Source organism: Condylura cristata, unplaced genomic scaffold (assembly GCF_000260355.1).
Source record: "Condylura cristata isolate star-nosed mole 26May11 unplaced genomic scaffold, ConCri1.0 scaffold00011, whole genome shotgun sequence".
NCBI lineage: Eukaryota > Metazoa > Chordata > Mammalia > Eulipotyphla > Talpidae > Condylura > Condylura cristata.
Window position 1 is genome coordinate 14,799,884 of NW_004567112.1, and position 22,191 is coordinate 14,822,074.

General features: G+C 41.1%; 1 protein-coding gene across 1 annotated transcript in view; it reads right to left on the reverse strand.

The window, feature by feature from the left end:
• SORCS3 (sortilin-related VPS10 domain containing receptor 3) overlaps nt 1–22,191 on the reverse strand; it is a 503,865-nt gene that overhangs the window by 24,170 nt on the left and 457,504 nt on the right. Inside the window, exons 15-19 of the mRNA XM_004680459.2 lie at nt 16,559–16,676; nt 15,508–15,641; nt 8,709–8,822; nt 6,610–6,781; nt 4,330–4,516 (exon numbers count right to left, since the gene is read on the reverse strand). Coding sequence (XP_004680516.1) covers nt 4,330–4,516; nt 6,610–6,781; nt 8,709–8,822; nt 15,508–15,641; nt 16,559–16,676 — 725 coding nt within the window. The remainder of the gene's footprint in view (nt 1–4,329; nt 4,517–6,609; nt 6,782–8,708; nt 8,823–15,507; nt 15,642–16,558; nt 16,677–22,191) is intronic.

Here is a 22,191-nt window from a genome sequence, read left to right on the forward strand (position 1 = left end):
AGCTTTTCAGCTTCTGGTGGGACTTCCTCCCCACCCCATACCTTCTATTTCCATTTCCTTTCCCCTCCCCCACTCAATTCCCCTTCCTTTCTTTCCCCGTTTCTGCCATTTCCTTCTGTTCTTCCTCCTCTTTTCCCTTCCTTACGTACTTCCTACTTAACCAAATCCAATTAAACTATTCTAATGATCTGTTCACACTATGTCAGAGCGCATTTTCTTGGTTTCCACTAAGATAGTTTTGATGAGTAAGTGATTAAAGGTCACACCGCAGCAAGGACATCTCTTTAGCCTAGGGACCTTGAGTTCCTCTAAAGGGTGGATGATTTTGAGGCCACCCTGCCATCACAATTGCATCTGTGGAAAGAAACCTGGGAAATAATTCAAGGAAGAAAACAGACAGATGCTTCTCATTTCACTCTCATAATTTAGCTGAATGAGCTTTTCCTTTACCTTATCCAGCCACAGCCCTACCTGTCCTAGGAATAAGGGACACCACTTGCCCTGGCTGGTATGGTGTAAGAACACACGGAAGTGACGTGTGACTGATGGGCTGGCACTATTTCTACCCCCACTCCTGCTGCCACCAGACAATCCTGCTTCTATAGATCAGTGAGGCTCTCTAGACACCTTGGCTTCTTCTGGGTCTCATTGGGCACATCTGTGTCAGGGCTAAATGAGTACTGAGAGTGATGTTTGGAGAGGGACAGGTGTTTGGGTGAGGAGGCCAGTCAGGTCTGCTCACCTTTGAGCAGACTGTACTTTCCTGAACAATAAGTAAGTGTTCAAGCACCCTTGCGTCGACAGCCTGAAATCTATCATCTACCTCCAGCTCTAACCTGACCCCAGACATCTGGCCCCTCAATATTTCTTGCAGGAAATAAAGTCAACCTTGTCTCAGAGATACATTTGTCTGAAGGGTTTATTATATTCAATAAGAAATCATTTTCAAGTATTTTTGTATGGTGTGATTGTTGGTGGGAGTAAAAAACTGAAACAAAAACCCTAACATGTGATAAGATATTGGCTACCTTCAGTTGCTTTATTTACTTATCTGCACCTTCCTGACTTATCTCTCTCTTTGTGGCTAGCTCTTACTGATCAATGTGGACGGGACCGAGCCTGTGGGAAGTGGTACCTGGTAAGGCCAGATCCTAGAAGGGAGATGAGAAATTTCGTTCTTACATGAACACCTCAGAGTCTTTCTCCAAGTTCAGATACTAAGCTCTCACACATCCTTTGATGGAAAAGGACCCCTTTTAACCCTCCAAATAATGGTTCCTGTTCTGCAGCAAAAATGACCTGAAGTCCACCCTGCTGACAAGCCCTGGGAACCCTGACTTTTTCCACAGACAGGCAGTAAGGTTGCTATGGCTCATGGCTCCGGAAATTCCTCTCAGTTTTCTGTCACTCGGGGGCGTTGGCTGAGCCAGCCTCACATGGTTAGGTATATGGATGCTCAAGAAGATAAAAGGAGACTTGTGTTTCCCTAGACTCAAGTCAAACACCAAAGGGGTCATTCCAGTGATGAGCACCCCCAAACATGATCATATTTATTCCAGCTGCAGACAAGCACGCTTGGGTAAAAACCACGCAAGGAGCTGAAAGACAAAAGCATCTGAGCCACAATCTCTGGGCTTCAATCTAGAGACACTTCGTGGATCAAGGAGAAGAAAAAGAGAGCTGATGGGACTCAGGTGAAATTGTGAACTCTTAAAATCCTCACTGTCAAATAGTACTCTTTTTGATCAAAATAGAATAATCTGTACGAGTTTGGTTATTATGGGCGGCTAACAACTACTTTTGTTAGCTAATGGCCCAAGGTGAGGCCAAGAGCAGTTTCCACTATAATAACTGTCTGGTAAATGCAGCCATGATTGATTTGGAGGGAATTATGAGGGCGATAAAAGTTTCAAGGAACATTTCCTCCTTCATGCACATACCCGCAGTATAAATCTGTTTCTTGCTGTTGTGTTTTTTTGCCACTAAGATGCACTGGTCTTTGTGTCCTGTGGGCAAAGCCCACCCTGGACAGAATTAGGAACGAGTCCTCAGAACAGAAGAAAAAAGTGATTTTTTTTTTCCTGTGTTCAATTTCCAATGTAGCAGACGTGCTTGGCAGAAAGTGAATGGAAGCGCTGAGTGATGACTAACAGGTCCCACACACACGTGCCAACACGGGTGTGATGCAGAATGGTGCACGCTATGCAGAAAATGTTAGCATGGGCCTGAACTGCCTCCCTAGCAAGCCTTGTGTGTGGCCAGCTCTGGATGCATCTGGGAACTTGGCGTCTGGCAGTGTTTCCTGTTGACAGTAAACTGGTCAGAGTGGCTCACTCCAGCTAGATGCCTTTTGCTAACGTGGTGGTTTATTCTGAACACCTGCTTTCCTCCAAGAGTTTGTGCTTTTCAAGGCCATGGCAGTCAGTGACCAATGAGCACATCTGGCAGACAGTCCTTTGCACGTGCATTGCAACTCATGGTTGGTCAAACTGAGCAAACCCCATGTGACTCCACTGAGGAGAGGTCTGCACCGGGCCCCATGCATGGCCTGCTCCTTTGCTGACCCTACCCTGTGCCCTTCACTGCAATAATCATGGTCATAAGTACAACGATATACTGTGAATCTTTCCAGGGCAATAGAATATCTGCATGGGGGTAGCCCTGAGGAGCCCTCAAACATACATACTCCATTTCATCTCACAGTCTCCCTATACTCTAGTTATTAAAGATGAGGAATGAAGGTTTATAAAGACTAATAAAACTGATGGTATCAGGCATTTAGCAAAGATTGATGAGAATTCAAACATGGGTTTCCTTGGCTCTAAATCCTGGACTGATGAACAGCCTACACACCAGTCACCTGGGCTTCTGACCTGGTGCTTCTGGCTCAGCATGGTTATAATTGATGCATTACCACAATGTGAGTCATTTATTGGTGGCCTGTTTCTATCCGCAACTCACTTACCCCACTTGAAATAAACTCTGCAAAAGAAGACGATATCTATATTATTGCCTCCCCACTGCCTAGCAAAGTGCCTGAGATGTATTTAAAAAATCAAAAGATACTTACTGACTAAATCCGTGAACATGTGGGTGTTTCATTTGTCTTTTCTATTCATCATTAGAAAAGCTTCGTGAGGCCAGGCAGTATTTTAATTAAACCATTTTAAAATCAGAGTTTGGAGACCAGCAATGACAAAGTTCAGTGCATGCTCATATGGCCTGGTTAGGGATTCACAGACCCACAGTGAATCCCTAAGGGCAGTCATACACTGCCCTTGTCAAGCCTGTCACCATTGTCTGTGTGCTTCTACTATGACAAGAGAGCTAGGGAACTAGTGAGCTTACTTTCACTTGGGATTACAAGTGTGCATAGTTTATAGAGTCAAATTTATCTATGATTAATTCAGCACATTATAATGGAGTGGTCTTTTTATCATCATCCAATTAATGGAAAGATGTTCTTTGTATTCACTAAGATTCTTTCCAAACTTATAAATTTTACCATGGATGGCTTATTACTCAAGTCCATTGTGGAGAATGTAAGGATCAGACAAGCCTCAGCCTCATGGGCCTCACTAATAAAGGAAACAAATACCAATGCATAGCCTCATTCCCTTGACCCAACAGTCTGCAATCTTAGTATTATATTTCAATTTCTCCCACATCAAGTCTCAAGGTAGCAAATACACAAAATGCATTTACTACAAACAAAATATTTCCGAATTTCTGTTGTTTAGGTTTGTGCAAACAATATCCAAGAGCAATGAAATGAAGTGCACTGTAAGACCAAAAAAAAAAAAAAATGCATTTTGGAGAACTTAGATGCAAGCATTAAATTATTTTGTGTGTTCTGTTCATCATTTAGGAAATTCTAAAAATGTATTTTTTGAAATCTCTTTTGGTTATTCCAACAGGGGTAATGATTTATCCTTCTTTGTGCCTTTCACTCACAGGAACTAGAAATGAGCCCAAGACTGAAACAGATGGGTTTCCTCTTTTTGTATTTTCATGTGTTGCATAAGCAAAGGTTATTTTTTTTTTTTTACCTGAAAGTGTGTGTATGTACACACTTACTCAGGACAGAGGGGCACTGAAGGGGAGAAGTCTGATGGTAATATAATCCAAACTTCCACAATCATCCACCTCCTTCAGTGCCACAGAACCCCCAATCAGATGACCACATTTCTCAGCTCTGCATCTGAGCCATCACAAGGGGCAGCAGTCACACAAACGCCAGCCTCAGCTCTGTGTCCCCAGGAGTGGAGGCAGAAGTTAGCAAGTCAACCGGGGAGCGCAGGAGGGCGGGCACCTGATCGTGCTACTTACAGACCACATGCAGGAAGAGGACCGCCGTGTCCGAGCCCAGGCTGTTCTCCGCATAGGCTGTCACCTGAAAGATGCCCGCGCTCTTGTACACATGCTTGATGCCCTCCTCGATGGGGCTGAAGTTGGCGTAGGACACTGCAATCCCATCCCCAAAGTCAAGCTGGATGTTTGTTCTTTGGAGGTCACCCTGCATGGGGAATAACAGAGGGTCTAGATGCACCTGCTGGGCTCAGCCTGACTTCCATATGATCCTTTGCCATGTGCCTCCAGTGCCCCCCTCTGAAGGCCTATGGTCTCCTGCAGGGGCCAAAATACCCTCATCACAGAGTCTCCTCTGAGAGCCACAGGGCATTCTGGGCATACACTGTGGATGCCCAGCCTGGGGCAGTCTGAGTTGGTAGCACTGGTGACAGTGGATGAGGTAGGATCCCTGTGATGCTCTGAAATCAGAAATCCCAGATGTTCCCAGCTCCCTCACACATGTGTTTTAATTATCCCATGTTGGTGGTATTATAATACCAGCAATCATGATAACAGCCAACACATACAGTTTCCTTTCAGTTCCAACCAATTAATCCTTTCACAACTATATAATGGAGAAAAGTATTACTGTCCTCCTTTTACAAATGGGGACAAAAATAAATTAAGTAGGGGGGAAAAAAAAGCTAATCAAGTCTCAAAGCTATAGTGAAAGAGCCAGTTTTTGGACCCGATCTGGTTTCAGCACCAATGCTCAAATACCATGCCACAATCATAATTGTTCCTTTATTTCATATTTATTATTGTGTTCCAATACTATGCTGATTAATCACAAAGCATACATTATATAACACCAAATTAAAAATAACTATGGATAGGGTAATTATTCCCACTGGACAGCTAAATACTGCATAGCAGCCAAAGTTACATCCATGCTGTTGATCTTGGTCTTCCTAAACCTCCCTGTGCCTCTTCTCCCCTGAAACATTTTCTGAGCATCCCAGCTCAAGGATGGCTGTCTCTTGGAAGATTAATATGCCCGCCTGGGTGCTGCCTGGTGACGTGATCCCTGGTTCAGGGGGAAGCTGCCAAGGAAGGCCTGACCTCCACTTCTTTCTGTACCCCACCCCAACTATTGGGTCAACACTTTGAATAAATACAACTGAAACTGTATTTCACAAAACCAGGATTCAAGCTTAAAAAGCAAGACCCATATCTCTCTTTATATACAAAGAAGCAAATCTAGAGAAATACATCATTTTAGTAGTATGAGCCGGTCCTTCTGCCCGGAAAATGTGTATTGAACACAGTTTCACTGTCTGTGTCTTCACCTATGACAACCAGATGTGAGTAAAATATTGATAGGTGCTCCTTGCACCTTACATAATATCAACTACCCTTGAGTTTATGAATATAAATTAAGGTGGAAATGAACTGGAGGCAATTCAAATGGATAAGATCATGGCTTCTCACATACACTCAAGAGAGGGTTTTTATAGCGCTGGTCCTGGAAAGTCCCTAGTGAAATGTGATAATGACCTCCTGTGTATCTCAAAGTCCTTTAATGCCAGAGTCCAGTGTGGGCGAAGGCTGAAGAATGTGTCAACCCTGGATAAGGAAGCTTCGCCATCCTGGCCAATGTGAGCCCAACTGGAAAGGTTTCTGAAGTGTTCACACTTGGGGAAAAAAATTATTTCTGACCTCCTTTGGTCTCTTTCCAAGATCTCAAGAGCACAGAGCAATTTGCATATAAATTTAGAGGGCTTTGTAAGTCAGGCAAGCTTTCTTGCCCTACCACCTCTGCAAGGAGTGTGTGAAAACCTCCCTAGTTGGGGAAGAGATGAAACATTTCCTGGAGGGAGCAGAAGGCTTACAACAACCATCTCCAGGCTGCACTGAATGAGTGCAGTCTGACAGTATACTCAGGCCAAAGAAAACAATAAGAAGTGAACTAACAAACCAGCCCTCTGGTGGAAAGCAACTACCAAACTTAAAGACTGTTGATAATCCTCTTCCACCCTTATACTCCGACTTCCTAGGCCCTTTGGAAGTCTTCTAAGCAGTGGGATAAGGATTAGAAGTAAGCTAATGAGTCTCCCAGAGCCATAGGCATTGTGAATTCCCCTCTGGCAAAGTTTTACAGCATTGGCTTCAGGGTGACGACATTCCTTCAAGTAAACCCTAAAGGGTGCTGTGAAGGAATGTGTCCAGACCAGCATCTGTGCAGAGCAAGTGGGTCCCCAACACAGCCTAGGTCTATACTGTGGGGTGAAAGGGACAAGATACCAGGCCAGCCCCTACCTCCTCCATGAGGATGATGAAGGTGGCGTTGTGTCCCTGCTCGGCCACCAGGCGCCCATCAGTGGTCACCACATGGAGGCCCCGAGGGGCTTTCCCGGGGCACATCTGGGCCTTGGCCGTGTACTTCTCCCTCAGCCCGTCTGTGCAGTTGTTGGACACGATCCGCCGGTACCTGAGGAGCGTTGACAGTTGTCAGTGGTGCATCTGTGCCGTGTTTTGAGTGTCAGAAGAGACAATGGAGCAAGAGCGAGATGTATTTCATACAGCCTAACAACTGAATGTCCAGAAGACAGCCATGTAGGAGCTGAGCAAAGCGGAAGGAGTGCCAGCCCTCCACTGGGGGACGAGCAGCTCTTTAAACATTATTATTGATCCCACCTGGTGAGCCACGGATCAGATCCGTGTCTGAAGCAGCCAAGAAAAATCAATGTCTGACTTACACACAAGAGACGGGGAGGCCAACCCACTGGGCTGAGAAAGCAAGAAAAGTGGGTGCTTCTGTTTGTGAGGGAGGGACATGTTTTAATTTCCTGGAGGCTGCTCTCGGAAAGCAGCCAGAAGATCAGACTTGCAGTTGATTAATGAGGAAGGTTCTTCCTGTCTTCTCTCCACCCTCAGGACATCATTCTATTCTATCCCCTAACACCTCATAATCCTTTCTCAGGAGTCGCTAGATTATTTTATAGCGTATTTTCTCTCCTTGCTAATATTTCATTTTCCATTCAACACAACTGCCACATTAAAAGCACACATTTGAAATTCTTATTCAACCCCACTGAGAGAAATAGCCTCAGAGAGGGAGGTAACATGGGAAAACCTCCCCACAACACCCCGTGACCTCCTGGGACAAGGCCAATGTGTCTCCTTTACCCTTTCAGAGTTAATCAACCAGAGTCCCATCATGTTGCCTTCTTCTGGGGGCCCTCCACTCTACCAATATTTTCCTCAGTACTCCAGTTTCAGAGCTATCAGCCCATCCACAGATCTCAGGAGGATGTTAAGCCAATGGTCTCCGGTAATGCCACAGATGAAATTAGAATTTTTCCTGAGGTGTGTGTCACTTTAAATAGCCAGCCGAGCTCATAATAGGTCTAGAGCTGTACTGTCCACTATGGTAGACACTTTCCATATGTGACTTCTGAGCACTTAAAATGTGATTAGTATGTCATGTTAAAACAATCATATTTGGACATATTGGATTAAGTATAATACAGTATTAAAATAAATTCCACATTTTTGTTCTTACCTTTTTAATATGGTTACTAGAAAAATTTAAATTACATACATGGCTCATGTTATAAGTCTTTGTATGAGTATTGGTCTAGATAATCAAATGTTTAGAATCAACTTATATTTTCTTGTTGGCCTTTGTAATTTACAATATATTTCATTCATTTTTATTTACGACAAATATTTTAAGTGGTGGCATATCCTAATAAATTTGATATCATCAACTCTTCAATTTCAACTGGACAGATAATTGGTGATTATCAAACAACCAGGGATTGAATTCAGGGTGTTAAGATGATAGCACTGAGTCTTAACTCCTAGGCCATCAAGGAGGTCCCAGAAGCTATATTAGAAACTATATTTTAATAAGGTCTTCAGACAATTCATAACATATTAAATTTGAAAAGAGTTGTCCTCAACCATGAGCATCTGATAGAGGAACTAGTAAATGAGCCAAGAGAGTAACACAAACACAATTTCACTTCTTCATTTTAGGAGTTCCTAGGATGAGATTTTTGAGTCTAAATGCTCAGTGTCGGTCTACAGAGCTTCAGTTCATCTTTCAGGAGCAGTAGCTTGTACCACTTATACTAACCCAATCCTTCTGGGGCCTGAAAAATAAGGTTGTATCTCTTTCCAGAAAAGAAGACCTGACCACAAGAATAGCTATGGTTTGTCAATGACAAATGGCTGAAGGTATTATAATCTCACATTCCCACTCTCAGTTAAATAACTCTTAACTCTCTGCAGAAGTCACTTCTTATCCACAAACTCTACCAACATTCCATATTGCATCAAAAGCAACGGGATGTTGCATCTCTGATCCCAGATTAGGGCAACAGGAAAATATTAAGTGGAGTTTCACTTACCCAGTGCTGTTAAGGTAGCTTTGACCAAGGCTGCAGTCCTTAGATGGTGATGCTGGATTATACCAGAATGCTGGGACACACTGGCTCTCTCCATGTCTCTCGTAGCCATAGTCACTGTCCAGAAAGTAAATACTGAATTTTGCTAAAAGGCACAGGTGCTAAGATACTCCAGAGACACATATGTGCACATACACACACAACCCTAGAGCCATCTACAAAGCACATTCATTTATATATGCCCAGTGAGGGCAAACATACTACAAAGTGGATTCTGAAATTTAGATATAACCCCAAGTCATCTGGAATCCAGGCCATAGAATAGAGTGTTATTAACAGAAGACTCTAGGTTAAGCAAGATATATGGGTTTATACAATGTGGCAGGTACACCAACTTGGGAAGGATGTGGGGATACTCTAAGCTTATGAGCATATTTTGGGTCATAGCTGAATTACTGACGTAAGTAAATGGCAATAAAATGACTTTAAAAGCCAAGATACATTTCTGTGATAACAATACACTTATTCAAGATTAATTCATACAATTTTTTCTTGCACATTATCTCAAATGTGTAAATATTTGAGATATATGTGCATTCACATATATACAATACAGTCATTCTCACTTTTGCCAACTACATATAACATAGGCACATTTCCCTAAAACAAAAATCAACTACCTTTTCCATAAAATTCTAGGCATACTAAAAGGAAAGCCAAGATGGATTCCCTTCTCCTTTCCTTCCCATTACAAAATGAAGTAACAGAGTAGTAGTGTAGGGGACAAAGCCTCACAGCTGAAATCCAAGTGCTTGGATTTCAAGAAGAATCCTTTCTTGGAGTTTGATCAGTAAATGGCAGGGTAGAAAAAGAAAAATCAAGTAGACATAAATGGGATTATTGTTTTTATAACCAAGCAGCAGCCATGAAGAGTGGTTTCATTTGGCAGGATAATTCATGCTTATAAATTAAGCCTTCAGAGGTGTCTTGAAGTCCACAAACTAAGCAGAACAATCTGGACATTTCAATAATGAAACACTGAGTGTTACTGAAACATACAATAGCAAGTGAAAGAGCTCTCTGAGATTCTGCCTTTTCTGTCTTTTATTGCTCTCAGATTTTTTGAGCCAAGACTTCATTAAAGTCCAATGAAAGTTAAGTCAAATTATCCGTGCATATTAATAGAAAATGGATGAAAGGGATCCAGGAAGAAAAGTTGAATCCCACATTTATGAATGATAATACATATGCGCCCTACAACAAAACCTCTCCTTAAGGGCCTTTGGAGAGAAAGGTATGGCATATATTTAAATACAACAAAAGAATGGAGCAGAACATTAACAGTAAAGTTAAGCCAAAAATGATTCAAGAAATTATGTAAATCACCTCCCCAGTTTGACCCCATCCTACTTTCTCTACATTTTCCTCCACACCAGACACAAGAATGAATATTCCAGGCCAATCATTCAGCCTTGCTGGTCCCTGTATGTTGTTCCCTGGACTCAAGCCTTCTACACTTTCCTGTGTTTGTAGTTCCCTCATCATCATTCTGCAATATGTAGGTGAGATGAAGCCAACTCTGGCTCCACAGACAAAATCACTGTGGAAATCACCACAGTGATTGAGGCTGCAAAGGGCAGAGACCAGCATGTCTTTGCTGTTGTTTACCAATATGAGTCTAGAACAGGACCCAGGACAATGCAGGTGTTGAATAATTATTCAGTGCAGGATGATATCCCAAGTACATTTTAAAACCATCACTCTAATTATTCTGTTGCATTCGGTCTATTTCTTCTGGGAGACTGTGAATCTGCAGTAGACAATCTAGTGGGAACTAGAGGACGCATCCCAAGTGCGCAGCTTGTGTGGTGAGTGTGGGCTAGGATCCTTGCAATCATGACGCGGACGTGGACTCCAAGACCAGCCTTGATGGAACTCACACATAAATAAAATTGGAAAAAAAGGAGAAAGGGACAAGTCTGCAAATAAATCTTTTTTTGCCAAGTCTTGATCAAAGATTGGTCTCTCCCAGCCTGAGAATTCATGGAGATAAGGTGATGTGCTGGCATGAAACAACCCTTGAGAACCAACTTAAAACTTCAGGAACTTTGCAAGTTAATAAATGGTTGTTTAACACAGCCATTATTAAAAATTAAAGTATATTAATTTCATTTAAATAAGTTACACTTATGAGGAAATATGTACTCAAAATGTAAATATCTCATTATTTTACAGCATATTACTGCTATATATAATATAAAATAATTTGTATTACATTGTATATTAACTGTTACCCTATATCACCATATTATCTATGCCCCTGAGGCTGTTTACACCAAGCTATGTATATCACAGGCTACTATTCCCACCTTGGACTACTTCTGCGTACACTGACGTCAAGCTGGTAGCTGAAAATCAGACATGGCGGGAAGATTTACAGCAACCAGCAAATGCTGCTAATCAGGGCTTAATTTTTGTTTGTTCCCAGGGAGCCAGTAGTTAAATATTTACTAGCACAGTCATGAATATCTGACTTCCAAGCATTGCTTATCTGTAGAAATATTTGGGCTGTTGTTTGTCTACACTAATTCTAAAAAATTCCCTGACTGCTTGTTAAGGTAAATCTCTTGAATGTTCTGCTAAATTTAACAAATATTAGTAACCTTTGAAGAAGGGTGTTTCCTAAGCTTTGGAAAGAAATGACTTAATATCCCTTGCTAGGTGGCCATCTTTAGCAGTTCTGTTCAGCTGCGAAGCAATAATTATAAATTTGAACATCAATCGCCAAAGCTGCTTAGCCCCAAAGAGGAAAACACCCTGCACTAATATTTAATGTCATTAACAGAAACATCACTGGTGTCCCTAAGCTGTGGACTTCCTATCACCTTTTGCTAAATGTATATTAGAATCTCTTACACTGCTCAACCTCCATTGCAGCTCTTGATATTGTATGATTTAGACAGACAGAAAGTTCTAGCTGTTGCTCCAGCTTCTTAGGGAAATACATTTGCTGTTGAAGTATGCAGTTTGGAGAGAATGCTCCAGAAAGGTTATTTGCCAAAGGGTAGTAGACAGCTTCTTCAAACACAGTTTACTTTAAGAAATATCATTTCATTGTATAAAAATGAAGGATGATATAATGAATATATTATAAATAAATATAGAAAACAAAAAAGAAATGACAGGTAGATGATAGATAATAGAAAGATAGATAGATAGGTAGATAGAAAGATAGATAGATAGATGATAGATCGAAAGATGATAGATATATAGCTAGATGATAGATGTATCGATAGATGATAGCTAGATAGATAGACAGATCCCTCTCAGAATCTATAAAGTGTCTTTGAATACCACAGCATCCCATACACCTAGTATAATTCAAGCACCAATATAGTCAGTGGTCAAAAGCCCTTGATTTGGAATTGCTTGAGAGGTATGCACCTGTACCTCTGAATTATATACAGTGTTATAAAAGACATTAGTTTAAATAAAAAATATAACACCAATAATAATGGAATATTCTATATTGAATCTCATCAGTAGGGTTAATCTAGGTCATTTGAGGATTAATTTAAATTTTAGATTAATTAAACTTGGGGACCTTATTTCTTCTGAAACACATAGTGAGTGTAAAATAAAGTCTGGTTTGGTTTCTTGAGAAATGGCATAACACAGGGGGAGAACACGAGCATTAACTAGACTCGTAATTGAGCTGTAGTTCCTTCTCTCTTATGTGACCTGGGCCAGTTAATCTGCACTCCATATGCTCATTTTCTTCTCACTAAGGTGTCACAGTGACAATGCTAACATTACAGTGTGTTGGGGCAAGATAGCACACTAGCGATGCAATTGTGCTAACCACAGAATACCTTGCAAGGGTCCGCCCTTCCCACAAACTTAATTGTGAGCTGAATTCTGATAGCAGATTCCAAAGAAGGAACCAGAAACATTTTAAGCAATGTTACCAAAATTGAAATAAATTGAAATAAATGAATAACACCCAAAGGTACAACTTTGATGAGTGCACTCGTTTAGATGTCTAAGCTCTGGTTTATTTCCTGAAAATACTTTAGGGACTATTTAACCCTGGGGTGCAAGATTAAAAACAGCAGCAGCAATATCTACCATATGTTGCACATCTACTGTATACACCACACTCACACTGGTGATGTATATTAATTCATTTATGCCTCCCTAGGAACCGATGAAATATATGTTACCTACTTCTACTTTACAAATGAAAAAGTGAAATCACAGAAAATAAGAAAATTTGTCAAGGACAAAAGGTGTGGAAATTAGAGCTAAGTGGTTTTTTTGTTTTTTTTTTTTTTTCCCAGACTAGTAAATGTTAATGGAATTATTGCAAGAAAAATATTTGTTATAATTCTTTCTTTCCAACAAAAATGATAGTATACTAGAGCTCAGAAAGACATAGGAGAAAAGGCCTGAGTGAGCAAAGTCAAAGTCATAAGATTGACATCTGGCGTTCAACCTTTAGATTTCATTTAGCACATGCCATTTGAATGATCCTCACTGAATTCAAGCTTCCAAAGGCATGATTTCAGGGATGAGAAGAGGTAGGGAACAGTCAGAATGATCCGGTCATCTTGCAGTTGCTAGTTACAGCCCCAGTAGAAAGTGGGGAAATGAAACATGGCTTTCAGCAGAACAACCTTAAGGAACAGGCTGGATAATGTGGGTGAAGAGCTGAGGCTGCCGAGCACGGGCAGCTGTGCTGTGCCCATCTGGACTTACTTATGTTATTCAACACCAGGACAGCTCCAATGCCAGTCTGCCATTGGCCTTGCCCTTCCATGCTTGCAGACCGGTGTCTATGCCCTGAGTCTTGTCTTCTAACCTGGAATGGTTGGGGCAAATATCTAAATTGAAGTTCAGCTTTGGAATGTGATGCAGATAAAGTATCCATCTACCTGGAATCAGGGTGGTATGTACCCAGTCCCAGAACCGGGAGAGCTTTCTGATTCTTCTGAATGGAACAATATGCAGAAACCCAGAACAAATACAAAACACTTACTATGGACCAGGCAGGGGAGATGCATAGATGAAGATAGTCTAACATGATGGTGCTGAGATATCTACCTGGCAATTATAGGACAATCAAAAACCATGATTATGCCATACGTCAATCAATAGCAGGGTGATATTTTGGGGAGTTCTAGAGTGTCAATGAGATTTAGAGGCCTCAGGTGGTATTTCCGGGGAACTAATATTTTTGCAAAGAAAAGAGTGAGTCAGAGGTTTTAGCCATGCTGAGCTTTGGAAGAAATCCTTGCACTTGCTATTTCCTCTGCTAGGAAAAAAACTGGCAAAGCAGGTAAAGGAGAAGCTAGTGTGGCTACACGATGTGAATGAGAGGAGAAGAGGAAGAAAAGGCACAAAAGTAGCAGGCCAAACCCCCTACATAGGGGCAACGAGGGAGGAAGACTGGACTGGACTTCAAGATAGGTGACAGTGTAAACTGCTTTCTGTGAGTAGGATAGATTTTTTTTAGAACTGGGGTACAAGCCAGAGACTCAGGGGTGGCGAAAGACTTCACTAGAGACAGAGTGGGGAGCAGAACAGGCAGATCGACGAAGTATACTGCTGAGGGAGCAGCGGGAGGGTCAGGAGAGGTCTGCCACACCATGTGGTTACCTCCGGGCCAAGCGGGAATCGAACTCATGCAGAAGTGGTTTCAGCTTCTTAGTACAGTGCTTTAACCCACTGCACCACCAGGGAGGCCACATAGGATAGATTTTAATGTGAAAGGGAGAAAGGAGAGAGAGAGCCAGCAGACTCCTGGAGGTCTGTCAGTGGCAGTCAGTAGAGCTACTTTGAATTTGTTGATATTTTGGAGGCAGAGATTTACAAAGACTTGCAGATGATCTTGACCTAAGGGCAAGGTTGAGGGAAAAACCAAACTCTTCTGGAATTTTGACTTAGGAACCAAGTGGATGAAGTACGTTTTATTGGAAAAACAAGCTTCAGGGCATTCAAAAAGTGTTGATAATTACTTATTGGGGATTCAGAAAGGGGTCTGTAATGGCCACACTGAACTTAAAATCCTTACTAGCAATTTACAGGGAGATGGATGCTGTGTACAGAGAGGGTCACAAGTGTGCCATCCTTGAGGCCAGAGAGGCCAACCTAGAGATAAATATTTGGAAATCTGTGAGTCTTTGGTTAAGACTTACATTAGGTAATAACTGAATTGATCTTTGTGGCTATCATTAGAGGGAAAAAAATAGGATAATATGAGAGAATTTGCAAGGAAGAGCACAAGTGAACATGCCTGAAGTAACTGTCCAAAGCAGTAACTGAGTTCTATTAGTGCCCAGCTCAACTTCTCTGGTACTTTCCACTGTGCCTGCCAAGTGAAGATGAGAAATCCCAGGAGACACACTTCTCTCCACCAAATCTCATTGACATCCTAGAACTCTCAAAAATATCATCCTGTTATTGACATATTTAGTTATCATGGTTTTTGATTGCCCTATAATTGCCAGGTAGAAAGTAAATGTGACACTGCAGGCATTTTAGACTATCTTCATCTATACAAGCTTCATGCCCCTAGCAGTGATCTTTCCACGAAAATGTTTCCTTCTGTTCTCCTTCTACTTACACATCTTCACATCTGGCCCAGGAACTGGAGTAGTCAGGTCTGCAGACCAGAAGATACCCCTCCTACATGTAGGCCATTCCTCCCCCTTTCCCCCCTCCCATTAACTTCACCTTCACTCTCATCCCCATGCAGGCAGATGTCTGTTTGGGATTGGTGAGGAGATGCCGAGGGACTCACCACTCAAAGTCCCAGTCCGCACAGACACAGGGCTCTGACACCACCGTTCCTGAGGAGTCTCGGCCCAGGGAGCACTGAGCTCCTGGCTTGCGTTTCTTGAATATCTTCCTTTCTCCCATGACGCAGGGTTCCCCCTTGAAAAGAAAATCCTGAGTGAGAGAGGCATAAAAGCACAAACAAGCTGAAATGAATCAATTTTTCCAGAAGAAGCATTCTCTTTTGGTCTCTAGAGCAATGTCATTTCCCGTAAGCATTCGGGAGCCTCGAACATAAAGGGTTCTCATAAAGACCACACAGAAGGAGCAGTAAGGGAGGCTGGCCTGTCACTACCTTTCTGCTCAGCCTCACCTGTGAAATTTACTTTGTCCTATTATTTCTAAATATCCACAGAGAATGCAAATACTTGGATCATCCTCACAGACCACCAGGCAGTTATCCACGTTGTCCCAATGACTTCTGCAGCAATTCTTCTGGCACATTTCTCATATCATCTTTGCAATAAAACTGAAGTCAGCCTAACAAGCTACCTCTATATGACAAGTGACCATTCCCAAGCCCTTATTCCTCATCAAGGGGAAAAAGAGGAGAAAGTGGCACCAACAAAAGACCCAATGGCTGTGAAGAACACAGAGGTTCTTGTGATAGTAACAACCATCTGCTGCTGCTGGAGCCCCTCACCCCAACTCTTTACCCTTTGTCTGTGACCCCGCTCCTGATGTCCCTAGAGTCCTTGTTTTAGGCTGACTTGAGAAACACACACTCCAGAGCGGAAGGTAAATAATCAGCACATCATCTTAGCTGCTTATTTCTTCATGAATTTAGTGAAAAATCCCACTTTGTAAGTGTCACCTTCCCCTCAGATACTAAGTAACCCCAAAGAACAGATCAGGATTGTAGGGGGGAAAATGGCCCCTAAAATATCATCTGCCCCCGATGGACTTGGCTGTGTGGGTTCCTACTCTCCTCCAAATCAGAAGACCCAGAGATGACCAAACAGGGCTTTCAGTAACACCTTTCCCCAGAAGCCAGGACTCCCTACCAGTGTGGCTACCTGGTTGAGCAGGTGCCAGGTCTGATAGTCCTCTTTGGCGCATCGCCGGCTGAAGATGGACTTGTAGTCTACTTTCACCAACTGCCATTCGGAGCGAAGGCTGAAGTGGCCAAAAACTCTACAGTGTTCACAAAGGGTTGGAAAGACAAAGAAAGCACCATAGTGAGTATCTAACACAGAGATGAACAGAGGGATGAGCTGTAGGTGGGCTTTATTTATGCATCCAAATTGGGGCCTTAAAAGACCATGGAAGACCATCCTAACAAGTCCAGGCAAGTGGCGTGCCATTCACAAGGGTTTCAAAACAGGCTTATTATTATTATTTTTTAATTACAAAAGTACGAATGTGCTTATCAGGAAGAATTTAAGTGATATATACTGAGAAAAATTATTCACCTAATACTCCAAAATCATCTACTCATATAGACCTATTCTTATTTTGACCAACACCCTTCCTGCTTCTGTTTAATGTAAGCACTGCTGCTGTATCTACTGGTATTTATGGAGGGGGGCTTGATTTCATCAGTAAAGTAGATTTTATGTGTGTGTTAGGTGACATGGATTAAATGATCTCAAGTCTATACCTGCCAATTTCAAAATTGTGAGTGTATATAAGCATGTTTTAATTGAAATACCTGTGGCTTGATTCACATGAGTACTACCTTTTCCTGAAAAATCACAGTGATCTCATAAAATGAACCTGTATTTATGTACAGTAAAGAAGCACACCATCTGCATGACTTAGATAATCAATACTGACCTTTTCAAATCCCAGCAGGTGATAGCCCTATAAATATAAATGATCAATCCTTTCTAGAAAAATAGGAAAAAGACTGATCATCCATACTCCACTCGGGTGGCATGTCTTGTAATTACAAGTCAAGGCATCTATCACAGTGATGCCAGGGAGAACAGTCATGCTGGAAACTTAGACCAGCGAAGTCCTTTCAAGGAATTGGATGACTTCTATTTCAGCAAGACTTAATCATACTATCAGCTCTACATTTTCTCTGCTCAAGTTCTACTCTATGATGACAACTGAAAGACTAACTCTATTCTTTCTGCTCTCTGAAAGATGAAGGTCCTTTGTGAGGGATGGAGCTGATGAAAATTGTCAAAGGCGAAAAGAAACAGGATTGCTTAGTAAGTCACACAATACATCTTGGAAATGACTTTTAATGTTCTATTGGTTAAACAGATCTTGTCTAAAAGATGAAACAGACTTTGAGACAGATATGGAGAGTCTCTCCTTTAGTAACTATTTGATCTGTGTATGAAGCTTTGCCTAGCACTAGGTAGTAGAAGCCATGGGACTAAAATATCTTGCATTATGTGGCTAACACTATGTGGAGCAGAGTGAACTTAATTAAGTGTCTTCCCACTGGGATCTCTCTGTCCTCTTGTATGCGCCCTGTGTGCAGTACTCTTCAGATTGAGTACAGTGTGCCACATCTTCACTGAGGAATTTCCACCTTCTGTTTCTGATTCATTTCAAGGGGCTATCATGAGTTAGTTCATTTAAAATCTTTAATAAAACAGTTATCTCATATCAAAAACTTCTACCTGTTTCAAGAGTGGAGAGTTTATTTGAAAGTTCATAGCACAAAACAAACAGTGGCAGAAGACTTTGAAGAATGACTTTGCCTCTCTCTCTCCAGCCTATCCAAATCTCCCACACTATAATACTACCTCATTTAGGAGTTGTCCCCATATTGGAACATCTTCTCAGTATAAGGGTATCTGTGACATTCAACGAGACACTTCTGCCCATTCCTGATCATTTATATGGATAGTTTATCCATTCCATGGATCACAAAATATATGCTGTCAGGTTAATCCCATTCCCTTCTGTGAAAGGACCACTACAGAAACAGAATAGGGAAATACGAGGCACGTGATTTATCTGAATAATAGCAAAGTGTCTGGCAGGATCTGCCATAAAATTCTTGAAAAAAGATGAAGAAATATGAGCCAGGTGCCAGCAAAATTATGTGGCTGAACGATACCTAATTAAGGTGTTAAAATCAAGTAGGAGGGAGGCTAAGAGTCATCAACTGCAAGGATCTGGTCTCTGCTCATTCTTGCTCATCATTTTTATTAATGACTTGAAAACATGAAAATCATGGTCATCATTGGAAATCATATTATTTAATGACACAGAGCTGGATGAGACAGTCAATATGTTTGATAGCAGAATCAGGACCCAGAAAAGTCTTGACAGGCTAAAGAAATAGGCTACAATTAATGACACGTGGCATAACAGAGAGAAAAATGTCAGGTCTTTCCCTAGGTGATTATACAATTATATAAAGAAGCGAGGCTTGGTGTAGCACAAGTTATATAATGATGATGATGATGATAGTAATAATAATAGCAGTTTAAGAGTTTTTATACACATGATTACAATCAGTGAACTTCAGATACACCAAAAATATTTAGGCTGATCTTAGAATGCATGAGTATATTTTTTTTTATATTTTCTAGAATAAAAGAGGCACTATCCTGATTAATTCTACATTCACTAGATCATAAGGAAAACTCTGGTTAGTATAGATGTCACGACTGACACAAACTGAGATTCTTAATCTAGAGTCTACATAGAGGTTTAGTGAAGATAACAAAGCTTAAGTTCCCTAAAATTTGAAATAAAAGTATATGTGTATTGGTAGATGTATCCTTATCTATGAAGAAACTACACATATTTTATCAGACATTAAAGAGGTTCTTAATTCCGAAATTTAAGAAATATTAAAAAAAAAAAGAACAATTGGGGTGATATACTGGGAGGAATGGTGACTTCCTGCAAAACAAGCAAACAAACAAAAATATGGCCAAGCTCTATTCCCTGAAACCTGTGAAGGTGATCTTAATTGAACAAGAGGTTTTTGAAGATGTAAGTTAAGGACCTCAAGATACAATCAGCTGGATTATCAGCGTGGGCCCTGAGACCAATGACATGTACCCTCATAAGAGACACAAAGAGGGCCCTGCAGAGAGGGGGAGGATGTTGAAGGCAGTGGTGGAGACTGGGCTTATGTGGCCACACAGGAGGGTCTGGGGCCTCTGAAAGATGGAACAAGCACAGCATTAACTATCCTCTGGCACCCTAGAGGGAGTGAAATCTTACTGTACTTTTGATTTTGGGTACTAGCCTTCAGATCTGTGAGAGAATAAACTTTTGTTCTTCCAAGCCACTCAGTTCGTGGGGATTCATAACAGTAACCACAGGAAACATGTTTTGATTCAAGAGTAGTTTTCATCAATCGAACCAAGAAGTGGTTAAGAACTGTGGTGAGGTAACCTGGAGATGAGAAGAAGTGGGACAGAAGACAGGAAGGGGCAAGGCAAGGGAGAGAAGACCAGTAAGTGGACACTGGGGGAATCTCTGGAATATAAGAAATAACAAAAAAATCATATGTGGAAGTTTACAAAATGTGTGAGATATCCCTCAGAGACCAAATCACTCACAGAGGAATATGCTCACAAGTTAGTGCACAGAACTTGAAGCTCAGAAGGGCCAGTTTCCAGGCTGATACTGAGGGGATCCAAGTGTCCTCCTAGTGCCTGACTCACCATCAGCATCTGAAGAGGTCTACATGGCCGGTCATCCCAGCCTTTGAGAAAAGTGGTTTCTGATCTCAAGAGTGCACATTTCAGAACTGATAACAAAAATAAGAACTCAAACAGAACATGTGAACTAATTCAGGATCTGCTCTCCTACAATCTTGGCAGGTAATTTCCCTCATGTATATTTCTTTGGCTTCCATCCCAGATTTCCTTACTCTGTGTTTTCCATGTCTTTCTCCAGACTGTAAGTTGATACACAAATATTTTGCATGGGAGTCTGCTAGCCCTCCTTCTCATGAGGTCAGTCTCTTAGGCCACGGACAAATTTTAATCATTTCACGTTAGAATGTCCTTTTCTCCTTGAGTCCCAACCAAGATCAGTGGGGGGAAAGCTTTTGGGAACTTTCAGACATTGACACATTCCCTATTTTTCCATCCATTTGCAGTGCTGGAAAGAAAAAAAAATTTACTACAGTCCTTGTTGGGCTTGAGTGACTCTTGACACCGAGTCTCTCTTTGGCATAGACCATGCTTCTCCAATTTTGTTCAATATTGGATTCATTCATTCTCATCCGGTTAGAGCTCATGAAGCCTGAGGAAATGACAGCAACACAGCAAACTAAGCAGGAATAAAATAAGGGCTAATTTAAATTCAAGCATTTTTATCACTTTTCATAGTTACTCTTGAACCAAGTCATTAAAATTCACAGTAGAATTTATGGAAGTGAGAACCCAGAAAATGAATCAGAAACCATATCCATCTCTTTGGGGTGATAAACACTGACAAGGTCCACTTGATTCTGGATTGGGAAATGAGAAAGCCCAGATTGCTTCTAATGAATAATAAAAGAACCTATTTCCAACATAAAAATGTCTCGTCTCTGTAAATGTTTCTCTAAAGTTAGGGAGTTTATCAATATGTAGATGCCGTGGATCCATCCCAAGTGTGGTAACATTTATTTGGAACAAAATAGTTAGGCATCAATAGAATATGAAACTTCAAGGGATGGTATAGTACCAACAGAACTATTCTAGATGGTGCTTTTATCCTCAGATTGCTAGCAAGAGAAAGCTAGTTCCTAGTGAGGTCAAATCCATTATCACCCACAGTGCCATACCCTTGCAATGAGCTAAACGATTCAAACCCATTTCTTCAGAAATGAATTCCTAGCCTCCTTAGTAGTTTTATCCTCAACAATCAAAACCCTAATGCATTTGAAAATCATAATGGGCAATAAATGCACAATACCATCACCATCAGTCTTAATGATGGAAAAAATTACTCATCAAGAGATTCCAATAGGTCCGGTTCTACATTTCCTTTAAGGTACACAGTTCATTGCAGATACGAATCTTCATACCTTCTCTATCTCATTAATTTATTTAGAGCCTTGAAGAAAGTAGATATTTCATACACACAGATGACTTTCTGGAAACAGGTAGCCTACCATTTAGCTATCCCCATCACAAAACAAAACTAATGAATTTGTTGAGTCATTTCTCATAATACAGATTTTCAAGAAAAATCAATTAAAATTTATCACTTCCATTTTCTTTTTTTACCTTGTCACTTTTTTTTTTTTTTTTAGGAGAGTGTGTTTCTACTCAAAGCCACCTTTTCTCTTGGCTCTACAGACTCAAAAGATGATCACTATCTTTTAAAAAATTCCTCTGGGGCTAATGAGGCCACATAGTCATAGTTGACTTGGTTCTAGTGTTGTTCAACTTACAACATACAGGTGGTCTGGGTGTGATGGTTAAGAGTATTAAGCAAGGGAATAGAAGACCCATCTTTTTCTAAACCTACTTAGCCACTAAGTTGGCTAGATGACCTTGAGTGAATCACGTTTTTTGTTCAAGGTTTTTATTTCCCTACAGATGATGATTTTGAATCAGTGATAAATATACACACACAAGGTGTGGGATGCAGAGATAGCCTAGATAGACCATGGCCCTTTCCACACAATTTCCAAGAGTTTATCGTCTTTCAATCCCTAGTAAAAGCTATCTCCCCGCTGGTGACCCTAGACACAAGGATTTATCGAAGTCATTCATCATTGTCTCTG